Below are 19,892 nucleotides of genomic sequence, written 5' to 3' on the forward strand. Positions count from 1 at the left end.
GAACAGTTGGCCAAGACACAGCTATTTCCTTTTTTTTTTTTTTTTTTTTTAATCCACAGGATGCTACTGTTGCCCCGAACAATGTCTCTTAGGCAGTTTAAAAAGTCATCCTGGAACTGCCAGGTTTGCAAGGTGAGTGGTTAATTTAGAACCATTGTTACAAGCGTAGGACAGATAAAGTAGAAGGGATGGACAGCTATGATTTATAGTAGATACTCAGTGGTGATGTCTAGGGGTTAAAACGTACATATGTGTTACAGAGGTGTGGGAAGTGTTTTCCTCTACAATCAGCATAGTAATAAGCAAAACAGTGTAGTAAACTACAGCGATGCTTGGCTCCCCAGGGTCCAATTAGGAAGCGTGAGAAATGACTTGTAAAGTCTCTCCCCCCACTGATTTGCGGTGGATATAAGCTGACAATTCTCAGTGGAGTCCTAGCGAGTGGCCTGCGTACTCCCATCATACATCTGGGTACGTATGAACACCTTAAATTGGAATTCCAAACTCATTATGTCATGCTGTGTTCTTCCTTGGCAGGTGTGTTTCCTCACAGCAGTGTACAAGGGGAGATGTAAGGTGGGAGCACTTAAGCTGATTTTTTTCCCCCTGATGGAGGTGCTCCTTTAATTTAATACCTACAAATGACTTGTGATGATGAAAGACCACTGTGAGGCTGGAGTGACTGTAAGGGAAGTTGTTACTAAGGTTAATTTGTATCTTGCCTCTTCAGAAGTAGATGCGTCCTCCAGATAGATGGGATAATGGCTTTGCTTACGTGGCTGCTAACCAGTGTTTAGAAGTGAATGCTAATACTATCAAAACCTTTTCTTTGGTTTTATTTGAAGGATGTCAACGAGAAAAGTATATATGGTGTAAAATACACAGAAAAAGAAAATCAAGAAGTACAGAGAGCAGGAATACGAATTTCAGGTAAAAAAGAAAGAGAGCCACAGGCCAGGCTAAAATTCAAGTTTATACTTTGAGGGGCTATAAAAGGACATTTGTCAGGAGCTGAGACCGTCGATTCCTGGAAGAGTATATATTCTTTTTTACTCTAAGTAGTGCCACTTCCTTCAAGGGCTCTTGCTCCATACGATGTCTGTGAACCTAGAGCACAGCTCCCAAAGAAAGGACCTCCTTCCTGTCTACACCCAGCAATGCTCCTCACAGCACAATGCTACCCTCCGGCTAAATGGCACACTGATGTAGCACCAGGGCAAGCTCTGCTGGGGGTGCACTCTAAAGACCAGAGGGACGTGCATCAGCATTCTCTGTCCATTCCTGATCCTGGTCTTCTTACCCTTTGGGGGCATCATGCCAACATTTTCTGCTGCAAATCTCACTGAGCTCTTCTTAGGCAGCTTTATTCCTTTTAATTAAAAAGACAAGACTGTCAATTACTTAAACTTAATCCCCAAATGTAATTGTTACTTCGAAAGATTCTTTTTTCCCATAAAGCTCATAGAAGAGAAATATTTCCATCAAATTAAAATTTAGTGGGAGCTGGGATTTAAAAAAAAATATTCATCTTCAAATCCCTGCTGGCTCTAGAAATCTACATAGCACAGCAAAGCCTAAGTACAGGGAGATCACCAGGAAAATCTGACTAGTATAGGCAGAAACAGACTAGGAAAATAGGAAAAAGCATTAGCAAAGGGTCCCTGTACAAAAAATTCTCCTACCTTTAAATTGATGCTGTAAGATTTTTAGCCATTTAGCTTGAAGCTAAATGTAAATTCTGAGAGAGGTAACACTTCCAAGCCGCTGCTGGACATTTAAATAATAGCGTGAATAAATTTCAGGTTTATTCTTGCTGGCAAATCTTAACAGGGAGAGAACCAGAATCGTTCAGGAAACACAGCAGAAGAGAGAGTGCAGAGCCGAGAAGAGTAAGGCACAGAAATGGATTCAACAGTGAGATATGCCTGTTACAGTTGGGTCTGAATCACTGTGTTGGCAGGTGAAGTATTGATTCTAGGTGAAGTACTGACACAGCCATCCTACTTGGTTCCCAGCCACTGAAGAAAATCAGGAGGAAGTCAGCCTGTTGTTCCCCATAAGGGAATCAGAGATGGTCATCAGGTATTAATGTCAGCTCTTAATGATCTTCATGTGTGTTAGGGCTTATGATTTTGCTGTAAACTTGTATTAACACTACTTTCCAAGTACTATCAGTAAAAGCAAAGCCCCTCTTTCCCCCCCCCTACCTACTAGTGGGAAAGGAGAGATGTGTTTGAAAATGAAAACCTTTTCCGGGATGTGCTTTACACCTTTGACCAGAAAAAAGGGCAAGTTCTTTAGAGTGATGATTTTGGATCAATCTGACAGGTGGAGGTGTGCATGATGAACATTCACTGGAAGTATGAGTGTGTGTGTGTGTGTGGTGTGCACACATGTCACACAATAGAGAACATCGTGATTTTTTTTTGTTTTTGCAGAACAACCTGCACCCCAGAATACTTTATTAAGACCTTATTGCTTACGTAGTTAGAGACACTGATTGAGTTATACCAAATTTCCCTGTGCCTGGTTCCAGGTTACTCTGTGTAGAGCTTCCCTAAGCTGTTGAGAGCTAGGACACTGCTAGGTAGGGGCAGGACCCAGAGTGAGAAGAATGATATCTCCTAGGAGTTGTAGAGGGGGCAGTGGGCTTTGAGAGGGCCCTTGGGGTGAGCAAAGAGATCAGGAGTATAGCCTTAAGCCAGGGCCCAGGGGCAACATTCCCTGAGATGAGTCAAGCTCCAGCCCTCTCAAGAGTTTCCAGAACAAAGCTGGGTGGATATGGAGAGCAGCACTGTGGAGGGAGCAGGGGCATTGTCTCCAGGTGCTGCTGGAGCCAAGGGAGTTTGGAAGAGAGGCCCGGGTAGCAATAGGGTTTCTTGCATTATGGTGCGGGGGTGAATATCTCTAATGGGGGATTCATGTACCAAAGCTGGGGTGGAATAGCTGTCATCAGGCCTGGGGGCAATGGGTCTGCTGGGGTGACCACAGGAGGCAAGGAGAGCCAACTCTTGTCCACACCCCACTTGAAACAACTGCATTCATGCAGGATGAGGCAGGGAGTCTCCTCCAATGGAGATGGGGTCATTTTTAAGCTGAGGTATGGATGCTCCCCCAATTCCTTAGTGTGGACGAACTTTCGGGCATTTAATGTAATTTTTGCTGGACTACAATTTAATGGTTTAGTGATACAGAAACGAAATAGTAAAGTGAATAGATTTTTCTACTATTTATTTATATATTTACTTAGAATGCACAATTTACATTAAATTCTGTAAGCTTACTATGATGATACCGACGAAAAACAATAAACGATGTGTTTTATTTGGGCTTGGGATACTTCTGTATTTAAATTTGCTAGCAGTGGGCATTTCAGATATTCCGAGGAGCTGTAATACGTCAAACTATAATGAAGCCAACACTGAACTTGTAGCTACCTAATATCCAGGCAATCTGATACAAGTATGTCTCTAAGTATTAACAGTTTTAAAAATTATGAGAAGTATGTGTATCAGAGTATGATTATTTTAAATTCAATGTGCTTTCTTTCTAGGAACTTGAAGCTCTCTTTTGTATATTATTTGAAAAACCACTCTGAGCTTGTAGGCATGAAAAATATAATTTCTTTCCCATTTCACAGTTGGAAAAACTGAATTAAAGAGAACAATGCTAGTAATTATCCATGATTAATAGAGGTGTGTATGTAAATCAGCCTGAATAAGTGTGTGAAATTAGATGTGCAGATGCCAGATAGCTCTGCTCATGTTTTTAAAGATGAATGCTTTCATATAAATCTCTGTGTGAGCTGGGCATGCATCTCTGTGTTGATATGCCTGGAAACAGACTTTGTAAGAGTGTATGGACATTAAGGTAAAAGTATTATGTACTATAAACATTATAATACATAAAAAATTAGATGAGTGTTTAAAATTCACTAGAGCTATCTAATGAACACAAATGCATACATAATGGTTATTTATAATGCACTATAGATTTATATTTGTGTCTGGATGCCAAGAGGTGTAGACTGGAATTTGGGTGTACTTTGATGATTAAAAAGTGTGGAAGAAGGTGCATGTTAGTTTCTTAGGATTGTGGGGATTAATTGAGTTAATACATACAAAACCCCTCAGAACTCTGTACATGAGAAGCCCACTCTCTATGTCAGCTATTGTTATTTACTATTGTTATTATTATATGAGATGGAACCGCTGTTATAATAAGGAGCTGAAAAGAGGCATTTTCTCATTGATACCTGGGATAACATCCTACAGAAAATAAATTAAGCTGTAGAGATTACCTAGTTATCTTTCTACAGAAAGCATTGATTTTAGGATTTTTCTGCCAGTTTCCTTCCATCCCAATGGAGTCTGATCTGAGAGTGCCTGGTGAGGGCAGGTATATGGCCTCCTCCTACTGGAGATGGAAGCTAGCTAGCTGTTCTGACACTGGTCTCCCTTCAGGAGGAAACATGCCAGGTGGACTTCAGATTTCTGCAAGCTTGGTTTGTTTGTGGGTTGGATTTTAATTTTTTTTTAAACTTTAATTTTGGGAGGTTTTGTTTTGTTTTCTGAGAAAGCTTTAGACAGCTGTATTAATCATGCAAACCCAGCCATGTGCAATGTGTTTTATCAATGGAAAAACAGGAATTGAATGGCAAGCAGCTGTGAACAAACCCAGTGCAAAGCCTGAACCTGGAAGATAATCTCAACATTTCCCAAACCCACTCGCCACACGGGGTTAGTGAATGGAAAGGCTGTTCACTTGGGATAAATAATCAGATGGGAGGCAAGCAAGTGAGACACATTCCGGGGTTATTAATTTTTTTTTAAAGTTGCAGTGGTGGAAGAAGGATGGGCTGATTGAGCCCAGAGAGTCCCACACTCAAGGGGATTCCTCACTTGAGGGTGATAAAAACAACACAATGGTAGTTTGTCCTTGTCCTTTCTCTTCTTTTACTTCATTTTAACTTTTGGATGCTGGTTTTATCACCTCATTTTGAACCTTCAGTCCTTCTAAATGTGAAAGCATCTCTAGGTGCCCTCCCTATGAAAAGCTATGCAAAAGTAAACTTATGGGGAGGAGACAAGAGCAGTATTATCACTTCCCAGGACTCAGAGGCCTCAGGAAAAAAGTTCCCTCAATCACTTAGAGCTGACTCTTTCCTCATTTTACAATTCAGTGGATTTTCTGCAGTGATATAGTCAGGGGTACTTATGCAAATATATGCAATTCAGGACTCATTTCAGAATAAATAAACCTAAATTAAAATTAATGGAGAAAAACACCTATCAGAAACAGATCAAGGATGTAACACTATTTTATTTATTTATGTATATCTTTTAGATTAAGAAGCAGGGAAGCACATTGATTTTTTTTTTTTTTTGTCTTGTTTTTGGCCGAATAGGAAAGGACATTTGAAAATTTCTGATTGGCCACAGACAATACGAATTATCCTTTGGTGTAATTCCAGTATTATTATTATCATTGCAGAAAATCAAGCAATATGATGAAGGAAACCCAGGAGAAATACATTTGATTTATTGAGCCTTGTTTTTGTTTAATCACAGCTTGAAGGGGTTTAGGACTGCATTCCTGCTGCGACTCTGATGTTTATCCCCAGTCAGCTTGATGAGCCATGTAGCGTGGGGGTGGGGGCGGGGAGACCCTCCAATGAAAGATATTAACAATAAAGCAGCTGAAATTAAACATGTATTTCTATTACTGGAACACAGGAAGAAAAGTTCTCTTTTTTATGATGGGTGGACGGCAAAGGATCTTTGGAACTTTCTTGTATTTTCAAAACACCTTAAGGAAATTAATAGGTTCAAAATCCTTCAGGCCATTTGCATCAACTAGCTGCTCATAGGCACGTTGGCATTTCAGGATTGAAATGTAGGGTTCTACCTAGATGATGACAATATACAGTATTTAATTAAATGAAGGTGTTTTGTGCTAGAAATATGCCCAAAGTAAGGTAAGCATGCTTTTCATAGATATTCTGCTACTCCAGTAGCACTAAAAAAGAGTTAAGGATCGTGTATGTTAATATTTGTTCTAACAGAAAACTGCATTTCACATGGGTTACCCTCTGTATTAGGCAGAAGAGGAAAAAAAAGGATTTGATTTCGACAAAGTTAAAGTTTTCATAAGAAGCAGGGAACTTAAGAGGGCATTATCTTTCTCTACCAACCTCACACATCGGCTCTCCCAAGTCTCCATGAACAGCTTTCCAATTTCTACCAGCAGAAGCCCAAAGTATTAGTAGTCAGATAAATTATATTCTCTAGAACTATTGGATCTAAAGAAGCTATCTACAGTCTATCTACAACATAACATCAAACTAGGGTCATTCTCCAATCAACAATTCAGTTTGTGGGAAAATATCAAGTTCAACAAAATCCAACATGCTCCTTTTCTTGTCCAGGGTGTTTTTCTATATTCAACAGCTGTCCTTTGTGAATCGTGACTGACTTCATTTTGTTCCATGTTATATACATCATAAAGCATGATCAGATAAATATTTGAGTTTGGGGCTGCAGAACTGCTCTACACAGAAGCATATGACAAGGTACAAAGCTCATCTTGGGTGGAGCATGACCTCTTTGAAAATGTTGTCCGTTGGGACAAATGTGTATGTATGCGTTTGTCACATCAAGATATTTGCAAGATGGCAGCATGATAAAATGGTGTCAATCTCTGCAGCAACACTAGAAGATAAATGTCTTAAAATAATTGTGGCATGTCAGGAATTCAAAATGGGATATTTTCCATGAACACTAAGTCTCATGTCAAGTCTAAAAAACAGGCACATTTTAAGTCTTATTTTTAGTAGCTGAGATGAAAAACAGATTTCATTAATGTTTTAAGGAACAATTTTATTTAACAGAGTTCTTTAAAAATAGTTTGGACCCTTCTTAAAATTTAAGAATAACTTTTTTATTAAGCTGTCTAGTTGATCCTTGAAACCCTGCAATCCTCATTGCAAATATAATTAAAATAAGTTTGCATATATGTGAATACATACATACGCAAAATATCACATTATTGACACTGAATATCCTCACCCAATTCTGGCCTAATTTTTAGTTTGGACGAGTATTAATGATACATGATCTATCTTCAAACTTATAAAACAGCAGCTTTCTACCTTTAATTCTGAGCACACTTCTTTTATGGTGTATACAATAATCTCGTTTAATTGGATTTATTTTTTCCACACTAGGCCCCGCATGGCCTACTTTCCATTTTTTCTCAGGTCTTTGAGTGTTATTTGCAAATCACTTTTCTGGAATTTAATTTCAATGGTAGGTTGGTTTCATTTCAGATTTTTTGTATTGTTTTAATTTTATTTGCCAATTTGCCTTTAAATAGCCTTAAGCTGGAAGGCTGGGGCTGCAACTTGCATCTAAATGTGATGTAGGAGGCGAAATTTAATTTGAGTGTGTAGAAAGTTTTGTATAAAGGAACACAGACTATTTTTTCATTTGTGTTTTCTAAAATACTTATATTTAAAAGGAAAAGCCCTTGAATTGGCCAAGATTTTAAGAAATATTAATGTCATAATCTGGTTGAGTTTAAACTTTGACAGCAATAGATAGATTCATTTTTATAATATCAATGACTTCAGATTCAAATTGTATAAGCCTCCAAACGTGAGGGTGGTCAGTTAGAGGATTCATATTTTTATGAGCTACAGAAAATAACTGGCTGTGTTCCAAACATGTGAGTTCACAGTTACCTGTCATACATATTAATTGAAGAGAAAATTGCTTTCTGAGCTTGGTATCATCTCTCCAGCAACTGACCAACTTAAGTCAGATGACAGATCTGTTACATGCCTATCAACCTGTAGCGGATAATTGATTGACTTTCTTTTGAAGGTTTAAAGAAAAAAAAAAGATATCTATTGTATGTGAATTTTGGGAATATGTATCCCTTGTTGTGTGTCTTGCACATTATAGATGATGGAGAATGACCCCGCAACAGAACTACAGTCATAAAAATCATACTGACCTTGAATTGGATGGGGGATTGTGGGTGAAACACGCTCTAAAGGGGAAAAATAGTAAGCATCATGATCTCTTTCTATATTTATATCTACCTATATGTATATATAATAACTATTCAGATAATTATAAAACAGACGAATTTCCATGCTTATAAGATTATATCTCCCGTAAGGCATTTGTCTGTTCTTTCAGCGAACACTAAAGTATCAGAAAGCTATTAGTAAAATTTTAAATCTAAAGCCTTTTAAAAAAATTTAGCTAGAGTAGGAAACAACATTTTATTGTGGTAACCCTCAAACAGGATCCTACCCTACATGGACAAAACTGAGTACCAAAAGTACAGATTTTTTGCAGGGCTAGGTTGAAGATATTTAAATTAGTAGTGATCACATTCAGTCATGCGACTTAGTCCTGGTTCTGGTCTCTTTAACTCATGACAGATGGACCCATGATAGCTAAGGATGCCTTTCCTTTCCCTGAGCCCTACAGCTCATATCGGCTTTATCCAAGTATGTGGAAAATTTATTTTGGGAAATACTAATTCAACTTTTCCCTCAGGTCTTTACTTCCATATTACGAATACCAGTGTAAGAGTAATGCCAAGGAAATAAGTAAATTGGCATGATATAATTTTATTTTGTCTTTTCTTTCATACCACCCTCTTGTGATAATACAATCTCACCTGAAATTTGATCAACCAATCAAATTTACTTGATAATACATCCTGTTGAGTAAGAAGTGTTCTTTTGAACCCTTGGGTTTTAGCTTATGTGTCCCTCACATTCCCATCCCCTAGCTACCGATCATAAATTGAATGTGCACGCAGAGCTCAGGCTTTAAGGTATCCTCTATTTATCTTATCAAAACCCCAGGTTTAACTCTAAATCCTCCTCTGAGGCTCTTTCAGAGAGGCAGAATGGTGTATTATGGATAGGTGGTATTACCTACTGCCCTGAAACCCTATAGGGCAATATAATTAGCACATACTTTATATCCCCCCTAGCTTTTTGGTTAAATAAGTATTAATAAATTGAAATAAATCAAAATCAAAATCATATTCAAATTTGATCTGCCTGCCATCTTGTACCACAAATTTAGAAAGAGTGGATTTTGCCTGGAATTTGGGCACTCAATACATCTGGATGCCAAGAAAACCCTTGCAGAGTGAGATTTTCTCTAGCTTGGCTGAAAGTTCTAGCTTAAATGCCAAAGTTTCCTAAGTGCATTAAGATGGAACAGGTCAATAATAGCACAGTGAACAATTGTGTCTTAGTTACACAAGTGTCAAGTAGAAAAATGGTTTAAACCTCCATTGGTTATTTGGTATTAAGTTTCCAGCTTTGAAAATAAATAGCTAAACTGCTTTCAGCATTTATGTAGCAGTTGGAGACTACTGTCCCATACAATACTCTATCTACCGTATTTTATTTTTATTATTACTATTATTATTCAGACGGTTTAAATGACTCAGCTTAATATTTTCTCATCACACTGTTCACAGCTGGGTAAATGCACTCTGCCCTCATTTCCACAAGACCATTTATATTGCTAAAATCATTTCAGTCGCCCTCCTCTCATTGCCTTTGCAACCGTTTCCCAGCTTGTTATCATCTTAGCTCCACCCTGTTATCATCATCTTAGCCCTACCGTGCCCTGCTACTTACTCTCATTCTCTAATTCCATCCTATTGACTTATTCCTTAGATGCTTTCCCATCCCAGCTTTTTGTCCTTATTCCTTTACCATCAGTTTGCTTCATTTTATAATTTATGCCAGGATTTGTCGGCTCTTTTAAGAGTGTAAAGTGAAGTGATATCACTTAAAATGAAAAATTTTTCAATGTTTGACATTCAAAAGTAGGGAAGAACAGGAGCTTTGGTGCTATACTCTTTGTCTTTTGGCTGCTTACATTTGGGGAAGTCAGCAGAGCCTAGCAGCTGACTGGAAGGTTTTAGGAACAGAGCCTTAAAGTTGACCCCGGATATAAATGCTGTGGCTCTTAATAAGGTCATCAGGTTCTTATCTGCTAAGTGTGTGTGTGTGTGTGTGTGTGTGTGATTGGTTAATTCTGCTGGGATGCCATGAGATAAATGAGGCATTAACACTTAACAAGAAAAACTTCTGAATTAAAAGCACTTAAGTGACAAAGGCTAGAGTTGACTACAAGGTGTATATATAAAGGTAATTTATTAACTCAGATGTGATTTTCTTTTATTTTTCAATGGGTATTGTGGATGTTTTGCAAACCTCCTGGAACTCAGCATATTCCACACCTATTCTTGAAACTAAATCAGGTCCCAACGCTCATCCATTTCTTGTTGTAGCCACAGAAAGCCCTTGTAAATACAAGAGTTTGCAGCCAGTCTTTCAAACTACACGTGGGTAGTGTTCCTTAGCTGCTCACACTGTTTTATTATGTGACATCAAGAAGTAGCTAGTTAAGAGGCTTGGCCAAGGCTTAACTAGCATCATCAAGTGATATATATATCTAAACCCTGGGCCCCCCAAGATAATAACTTAAATTGGTTGCTAAACAAATCGGGGAGGCTTTCCTTTTAAGGGCTCTCTCTGGTGCTCGGTTGCTTAGGTAGTACTTGAAATATAATCAAGTATAGGTTTACAAGTTAATGATCTTTTAAAATTAAAAAGAAAATCTGAAAAGCTCCTACACACTGATATGGTATGGCTCAGTGTAGATTCCTTTGCATTTTATTTTTTTTTTGTACTCAATTGCTTCAAAATATCTTACCAATCCACACATTTCTCTAAAGTGGAAGATAGGAGTGTCCTTTAACATGTGGTAATATTCGTTTGACTCCTAGGGTCAAATGCTGATCATTAGGCTGGAATATTAGGAATCTCAATGTGCCAAAGATAAAGCCAAGGATCTAACTAACCATATTGGGGGTGGGGTGGTTAATGGAAATGGGAGGTGGCAGCTACAGTGCTCTCAGGTGGGAAGGGATGTAACGATATTTAGTCATGGAAAGACTTTACTGAGTGAAAAAAAAGAGAAAGAAATTATTACTACTATTATTTTTAAGTATTTTATTTAAATTCAATTTGCCAAAATATAACACCCAGTGCTCATCCCATCAAGTGCCCTCCTCAGTGCCCGTCACCCAGTTACCCCATCCCCCCACATACCTCCCCTTCTGCAACCCTTTGCTTGTTTCCTAAAGTTAGGAGTCTCTCATGGTTTGTCTTCCTCTCTACTTTTTCCCCACTCAGTTCCCCTCCTTTCCCTTATAGTCCCTTTTACTATTTTTTATATTCCACATATGAGTGAAACCATATGGTGATCGTAGGGGAAATTAAATGTCTTCTCACTTCCAAACTACAAAAGATATATCTCCTAACATGTTCTCCACATACACAAATCTAGGTGACATATTGATCTAGAGCCTGGATTCTGGAAATTACCCAAATTTAAACCCCAGCAGCTTTACTTAGTGGCTCTAGTTACTTCACCTCTTTGTATAATGGAGAAGTAGGAGTCCCTCCTAGGATTTAGGCAATTAAATGAGATCATGTAGGTTAAGTATTTAGCACATGTACAGAGTATCTTGTAAACACTCACTTGATCAGAAGTGACCACTTTAAAATTATCCCTAACTTCTCCTTCCTCCCTATCCATTGCTTTAAAAGTAACTCAACATAAGCATGGAAACAAGGTAGGTTTCCTTTGTGAGTGCATTACAGTCATCAGTGTGGAAACACAGGCTGCTACGTTACAGTGTTAAGGATGGACCTTCTCTTCGTGTCAACAGAGGTCTTCCTCCATGTGGTGACTATCCGGATCCACAGCTGATGAGGACAAAGCTGAATCTTTGCCTGTACTCACTGTACCACTGGATTAATGTGTTCAGAAAAATTATACAATGCAATGCTTTGCCCAGGATGGAGAAAAACATATAAAGTTGGATATAATATAGCCTGAGGTAGTGCAGATCCTTGATAAACAATGCTAGAATGTGTGGAGAAGGAGACAAATGAGAAAGGAATGCTTCCATTGGCTTAGGAAAAAATTACTACAAATACAATGCATTCTTGTACTTTCATTCAATTATTTTGACCCCTTTGGAGATCAATATTTGAGTGGAGAGTGGAGAAGTATATGTATGTATGTGGTGGAGGACAAGATGTATCAGTGACCGCAAACTGACACTGCAAAGAGTCAGCACTTGTCACTGTGGTAGACACTGAAAATGTGCTGACACACCAGTGAAGATGGATAATCGTGAGCTCTTCAGGGGCTCTGGATCTCTGGTTCTACTTGCTTCCTCTTGCTGGCTGGCAGCAGCTAACCAGCTGCCTTGTCTGCTCTGGACTGGCTGGGTCAGCACAGCACCCCACTGCCCACACAGTGCTCTCTATCAGAGCGGCTGTAGCCACCCCTCCCAAGCATCTCTCCCCTCCTGACCCTGTTCTGTGGAAAAATACCACTACCAGTGTCTTCCTTCTTCCCATTAAACCCATCTACTTTGAGTCCAAGTAATGGGCAATCTGTTCACACAAGTACTTCCTTTCCCCCCCCTTTTCTCTTTCTCCATCTCCTTCCTCCCTCTTCTTCTCTCTTTATCTCTTCCCTTTGTGAAGTAGGGCTCCATACAGCTGTAATCCCATGGATCCGGCTATAGTGGCTGTAACAAGGGCCTCCTAACCCTAAAAAGTCATAGAGGGGTGGGTGTGGTGGAAGTGCCCTTCCTGTTCGGTAATAAGCACAGCTTCCCCCCTTAGAATGTCCACACTTGAGCCATGGATCTAAGGAAGAGGGCAACAGTTCTACTAATTTTCATCACTATGCTTCCTAACTTTCCCATAAGGTGGGAAATCGGTTCTAAACTCAATGCTGATGTACGTGCGGCCGAATGCAGGGCTGGTGCCTGGGAAGGCTGTCCTGCAGAGGGCAGTGTGGGGGCACAGGGATGTCATGCACCATTAATCACCCCGCGGTGCACTTCTCAAGTGTATACAGGTGACTTCTGTGAAGTCATCAGGACCATATGATTATGATCCACTTGCCCAAGTCTGTGATTCTCAGTTTGCAAGCAGAAATTCTATAACATTCTTGGCATTTCTTAATTGTACTGGATCGAGTCCTTTCAATGGGTTTTTATGAATAGGGGAATGGTATTACAGGGTTGAGATTACCTGTCATCACCACCAGCAGACTAGCAGTATCTCCATTATCTCTGACCTAGCCCACCCTGCTTTCTTCTCCTCAAGTTTCCTATACTTCCATCCTCCTTCACCTTCCTCTCAGTCTATAAGTGTCATTTTGTTTTATTATTTGAAATATATTAGCACATTTCTTCTTCTGGGTGGGGTACAAAGAAAAGATACTTTAATGCAAATTATAGTTGCTCATTTTCTCTAATCCAACTGTCCTACTTTCTCTACAAAACCTCTTATTGTCCCTATAGAACCTCTTATTAGCTGCATGTGGTTTTACTTAACCAGGTTACCTTAGATATGTCAGAGTCTCAAATTTAGAGTTGAGGCTATTCCCCCTCCCTCCAGTTATGGAATCCCTGATGTCAGGTAACTACATTTCTTAATAAGTACCTTCTCGAGTGTGTTGAGATATTGGTGTCTCTAGACGAAGTAAAGAACACTGATGTTTAGTCTTTGGAGACAAGTAAACCGAGATATGAATTTTAAACTTCATATTACAATTCATATGAATTTTAAACTTCAAGCATTTGTATGACTATATCCCATCAAACTATTATAGGTTGAAGTCAAGGGGGGTTATGGGCGAAAGCTGAAGGCCAAATTTAGAATAGTTTGTTGCTGTTGTTTTTTACAAGCAGAGTTGGATCTTGAACAGTCATAAAATGGCTTTAATACTGCATCTCAAGAAAGCTCTCATTTAAATCGACTTTTATCCTAAAAAATATATTTCTTGTAGGCTCATCTAAGTCAGATAAAGCAAGATGGAGACATCTCTCCTAGTCATGGTATTTCTAGCTTTTCCCACTGAACCCATGCAGAAAAAACTCCTAGTGGCTTGTTATTCCAAAATAATAATAGTAAAGTTTTTGGACTTTCTCTTTTAACCCAAATGAACTTTCTGGCCCAGCATGTGCTAACTCTTTTGTTTGTTTTACTTATTCTGGTAAACATATTCCTATTCCTAATATTTGCCTATTCTAAATTCCATTTTCCTATTCTGAATTTTGTGATCAGCTGAATGAGACTGATCACTAGAAAACGACATAAAAATAGGGATGGTTAATGAAACCATAGACTTGCTTTCCTATTTGGAATGTATAGGAATTTCATCCATCGTACTTCTGAGGGGTATTTGTGTCTATGTTCAGCTCAGGGCCAGCTAGGCAGGGGGTCAGAGAGCCTACAGTAATAGCTGCTGTAGAGCAAGCTCTGAGATGGGCTCTCCTGCTAACACCAGGAAGCTGAAACAACTGAGTCCTCCTCTGTCTGCCTTAGGATCGTCTCTGGTCCCTGGAAATGTTTCTCTCTCCTACCATTTTATCTCCTCCAAAAATATGTCAGATAACTAATGTTTCCTGCTGTCATATGGAAACCTTTCTGTGACCATTTTTCTTCCTTTAGATTTTATATCATGTTTTAATCATTCATTCTATCCTTTCTCTTCTGTTGTTAAAAATACACTTTCTTTTCCCAGCCTCTCTCTTCTCCCAGTACCTTATCTCATGGAATATTTCTTCCTCAATCACTCTCACCGGGGCCATTTTTAAACTGCTGTCCATTTCCAGGATCTTACATCACCTCTGTTCCTTAAAGAGATTTCTGTTCTCTGAATATTCTTACAGTTAAATCTATCAGGAAAAACAAAACAAAACCAAAAAAAAAAAAAAAAAAAAAAAGAAAAAGAAAAAGAAAGAAAGAAAGACAAAAAACAACCCAGCAACAACAAAATCCACAACAAGGCAGTTATCAAAAGTCAGTCAGTAAATAGAGAGAGAAATTATTTCATTTGTAAATCTTGCCCTACAATATGGACTGAGGGCCTGTGTTTTTGTTTCAGTGACTGTATTCTTATTTTTGTGTGAGTTCATCTTTCAGAGGTAAGGTAAATGATGAGGTACGGAAATGATTTTTAAGTTCTCTACTGGAGAACTTAGTAATTCTCCTGAGTCCCTGTTTTGGCATACTTACTGAAAAGGACTAGGCTGGCGTTGGTGACTCCCAGATTGTTGGCAGCCACGCAGGTATAGTTGCCATAGTGCTCCTCAGTGACGTTGGTCACCGTCAGGGAGGATTGGCCCTCCGTGCTCTTAATCTCAAGGCCATTAGCACTGTTTATCCTAAGAGTTCAAAAACAGAAGAGTACAAAGGAACATGGATGAAGACTTGGTGTAGCGACCCCTTTTCACCATGGTATTGGAGGGCATGGAAAGGAATGGAGTAGTTAGAGCTTGTGGTTCCATGTTCAACTCCTCGTTTTAATTGTGAACCCCACATTATCAGAATCAAGGTCCATTGACAAAGGAGACTCAGGAATGGATGAGTTTCATTGAGCTTTGGTTTCTGCTACAGGCAAGAAAGATATGCAAGTGAAAACTACCCATGAAGCCCCTTCCCTCCCTCTTTGCATGTAACCTGAATGCTTTGGGGCTTTGGGTTAAGAACTAAGGCCCCAAAGTACTTGATAAAGAATTTAGAAAACAAAGAGTTTAACTGTATAAACCCACATAATTATAGCAGAGCTTGGTTCTGTCCTGAGGACCACCTAGTGGAACAATGGGGGCACAGTGCATTTGGCACATACCTGGTGTCATCCCGGTACCACTCAAAGTCAGGTGCAGGCACTGCTGAGGCCTCACATTTGAGTGAAGCCTTCCGCCCTGTGGTGGCTTCATTGCTCTTGGATTCTGTGATAGTGGGGGGATCTGTAGAAAAGACAGGCACACAGTTTACATGAGAGTCAGAGTTTCCATGCAAGAATGACTCAGAAAGGATGATCTGATCGAAGAACTGCATGAAAGGAATAGTCTTCAAGCTTCATTTACATGAACTTTGTGATCAGCTGAATGGTACTGATTCATTAGTACCATTAGTACCAATGGTGATCAGCAGAACCATTCAGCTGATCACTAGAAAACTAAATAAAAATAAGAGAAGATTAATGAAACCGAAGACTTGCTTCACTTAAATGGGACACTTCACAGGGTTTTATGGCAATGGAATCTAGGATTTCTTTTTCCTTACTCCGATAGACTGTCAATCATTTCAACCATAGATTATAACAGTCACACAATTTTTTCTTTTCATAAATTACGTGGTGATACCAAAGGACTTGGGATTTTAAACGTATAATATGAACATTTTTCTTTTTCATCATCATCATCATTATTGTCACAGTTTGAGATGGCAGTAAGAAGTCTGGTGAAAGTAATGAAGGACTAAAGTTCTCCTCCCTGATAAGCTAAGCTCAGCCTGATATTGCTGCAGGAATTCAGAAAAACAAACCGGTGTTAGATGCTTAGCTTTTCTTTCTTTTTTTTTTTTTTTCCTTCTAAGTGTTCCCTTATTGCTGTGACCCAAGTAAATTGTGCTTTTGTGTGTGAGAGTGCAGTTGAATCTACCCAGCCACACAGATGCCTTGCTGGTGTGTCAGTTTTCTGCGTTCTCTGGCAGTTGTATACTTGATATGCTCTGCTGAGAATTGGGCCTGCAAAACTATAGCAGGCATGAAATGAGCTCAGAAACACATCTGATATTCTAATTTGCCATGATTCTTTCAAATAATCCTACAGAGGGTGGAACAAGTGTTTACAGGTCCATGCGACTGAGGTCGGATTGTAGGCTCAAGCTCCTGGCTTGATGATTCTGTATTTGTACAGGTTATGGACCTTCAAGGAGAAAAGGGCTTTTCTGTCCAAAGGCCATTTGCCTGAAAGTGGCAGGTTGGCTCTGTGCACAAGTCAAAAATAGACCCAAACAATCTGTTTCGATTTTGTAGAGAAGAAAGCTTACTTAGGGAAATTAGCAAAGTAAACTAGTACACAAAATTCATTTAAATCTCTGCTCTTCAGCCCTTGGTTCAGGTACTCGTTTTTGATTTTTGTCTTCATATTCAGAACTATTTTCCAAGTTTCCTGCTTATAGAAGACTCTGATCTTCTTAGTTGAAAAGGATGCACGAAGCCATGAGGTTAGTCTGAAGTTTTCTCTCCCATTTCATTTTCACATCAGCTTGGACACTTTAAATCATTGCCAAAGAGAGGAGGAGTTAAGGCTTGTTTGGATAAGCATCACCGGCCCATGTGTAGGCAGGTGTGCCAAAGAGGGTGGTGGTTGCGGCTGTTTTGTTTTCGACTTATCTACTCATCTTTGTATAGATACAAAAAAGCCAGATGAATAGAAAAACCCCTGGATTGGAAACTAGGAATCCTGGAATTTAATTTGTTTGGTTATGTGGACCTCTCATCACACAGTTTCTCTTATGGAGCCTTGGTTTTAAAACCTATAATATGAGGGAACCACAAATGACCTATAGTAACCCTTCCAGCTTTAAAGAAAACAAACCAATTCTAGTCAAAACTGTCCACCCTTCACAAATGGGCAGTTGGTATCATCGTGACTCACGTGTATGTTCATACCCATAACTCACTTAACACTTAAGTTACTAACTTTCAAAACTATAACTCATTTATCTTTTCCATGAGTTATGAATCAGGGTTAGCAGTCACAAACAGGAAACCTGAGGTCTGATTCCGACTCTTACCTTAACCAGAACTGTGGCTTGCACAAGTGTCTCCACCAGTTTGAGCTTTTTCTCTTAAAAAAAGGAGTTAGCTTAAAATGATCACCAAAGTTCCACTTAAAATTCTTCCATTTTGTGATTCACTATATGTACCATCATAGCACATTAGTAATAATTGGTAATAATTAGGAATAATTAGGAATAATTGGTGGTAGTGGTGTTGGTGAGGGAGATATTTGTATAGAGATGGGGCACTGAATCGAGGTTAAGAGTTTGGATTTAAAGTTTGATAGACAGGAGCTCAAAACCAGGCTCTATACCTCACTGTCCTTCCTCATTACAGAAAATAGTGCTTTGTCTAGAGTCACATTGCCTCAACTTCCTCATGTATAAAATGCTGGAACCAGAAGCAGGGAGGTCTTCTTTGAGAGTACTGAATGAACCCAAGAGAGCTTGCATGAGGTTTGTGAAAAAGAGGCTGGAAAGGAATGGACAGATTTGAGATTGAGAGATAGGAAGCTTCAGGATTGACATGAATAGATGTGAAGGGCGGGGGAAGGAGGGGGGATGTCAAAGGTAACACCCAAGTTTTTGGCTTGGGCATCTAAGTGATGCCCTGAGATGCACACTGAGAACGTAAGAAGAGAAATAGATGACCACAAACAATTATTACTTCCTCATCCTCACTTCATCACTATCGTAGGTTCTGAAGCCGCCAGTGACTCCACAATTTGTAGCATGTTGGCCAGAGAGATAATCTTCCTTGTGATTCTATTGACTTGTTTAGTTTCTCAGTTTATAAAATGAGTTTTAGCCAGTGTTTATGAATCTCTGGAGCCACGTGGTGTGACAAACCGTTAATGATGACCACCTTTTTACTAAACCAACTCTAACCTGGGGCTGATTGCACACTTTCCATCACCTCCACCTCCGGTGCTCATTGCTGTGGCACCTCAATATAATAATGCTACAGTAAATGGCTTCCTGCCCCTTCACTGTGGGACCAGGAACACAGGCCCCATGGGACAGTTTTGTGGAAGAGTTCTTCCTTACTCTGGATGTTTCCTTCTATATAGTGGGGGCTTAGTCAGTATATCTCCTTGCTCTGAGACCCAGAAGGAATGAATGGTTCTGGCTGAAAAATCTGGGAAGAATAAATGAGGTTTCTTTGGCTCATCTCTGTCCTTGCTTCATTTTGGGACCAACCTTCTGGCAGGGAACAGAGGTTCTCCTCTGCTTCTCCACACGATAGTCTTATTTGGGCTCTTTTCTTCCCACTTTCAGGTGAGTAGGCCTGCCCCATTCCAGGGCTGCCATGATTGGGGAGATAAATCCTCCACACTAAGTACTACCTCTAACCATCTTGATCTCTAATAATGGGGGCAATTGGGTTTCCCAAATACATCCTTTACTTATTTCTGAATTTGTTCAGAACCTGAATAACTAAGCAGTAAGTTATTTATTAGCTCCTCAGAGATGCAAATATGGGAACAGTGGCAGTGAATTAGGGTTGAACAATTTTAGGTGCGTTAATTTTGGGATAGGATGACACTGGTAAATTATAAAGGCCAAACACTTGCTTCTCTCCTTGAAAATCTATGAAGTTTTTCCTACCAAGGTAAATTCACAGATAGTGATAAACACACAAAGAAGTCATTGTTCCTAATAGTTTTTAGATGACACAATGGTGTAAGTCTGTTCACTCATGGCTTATTGGAATGAACATTTCAAAATTCATTTATAATGAATTCTGTATAGGTGAGGCTGAGAAAAATTATTACAAATCACATTGCAGCATGCCTAGTGTACTTAAAATAATAGATGTCCATGCTCAAAATATCATCATAATAAAAATGTGGCTTAATAAAAATGCTGCACAGAGTTCATTGTTATTCTTTAAGTGACTTTGGAATAGCCTACCATTTTCAAAGGACTCTTTTGGTCTTTATTACTTCAAAATTCTGGTTCTGAAAATATTAATAAGGGCTTTCTTCTTATATCACCAGTAACAAAAGTCTTTCAATTAGAATGAATAGGTAACAATGAAAGTGACCTAACAAACAGAGTATCATTCAGTCATTCTAATTTTTTGGAATAATAATAGAAAAGAACAAAAATCTTAATAAAGGTCTCAATTTGTGGGCATTTACCATGTGTCAGCACTCTACTAGGCTTTAGGTATTCT

At 39.1% G+C, this 19,892-nt stretch overlaps 1 protein-coding gene across 3 annotated transcripts in view; it reads right to left on the minus strand.

The window, feature by feature from the left end:
- LSAMP (limbic system associated membrane protein) overlaps positions 1-19,892 on the minus strand; it is a 639,835-nt gene that overhangs the window by 21,086 nt on the left and 598,857 nt on the right. Inside the window, exons 5-8 of one of the 3 annotated variants that reach the window (XM_072724085.1) lie at positions 15,771-15,891; positions 15,158-15,306; positions 8,017-8,052; positions 6,082-6,239 (exon numbers count right to left, since the gene is read on the minus strand). In XM_072724085.1, the coding sequence (XP_072580186.1) occupies positions 6,097-6,239; positions 8,017-8,052; positions 15,158-15,306; positions 15,771-15,891 (449 nt within the window). In that variant the 3' untranslated portion in view covers positions 6,082-6,096. Of the gene's footprint in view, positions 1-6,081; positions 6,240-8,016; positions 8,053-15,157; positions 15,307-15,770; positions 15,892-19,892 lie in introns of those variants that run through there. The other 2 variants (XM_025990101.2, XM_025990102.2) reach the window with 2 other exon arrangements.

The sequence above is a fragment of the Vulpes vulpes genome, chromosome 1, assembly GCF_048418805.1.
Source record: "Vulpes vulpes isolate BD-2025 chromosome 1, VulVul3, whole genome shotgun sequence".
NCBI lineage: Eukaryota > Metazoa > Chordata > Mammalia > Carnivora > Canidae > Vulpes > Vulpes vulpes.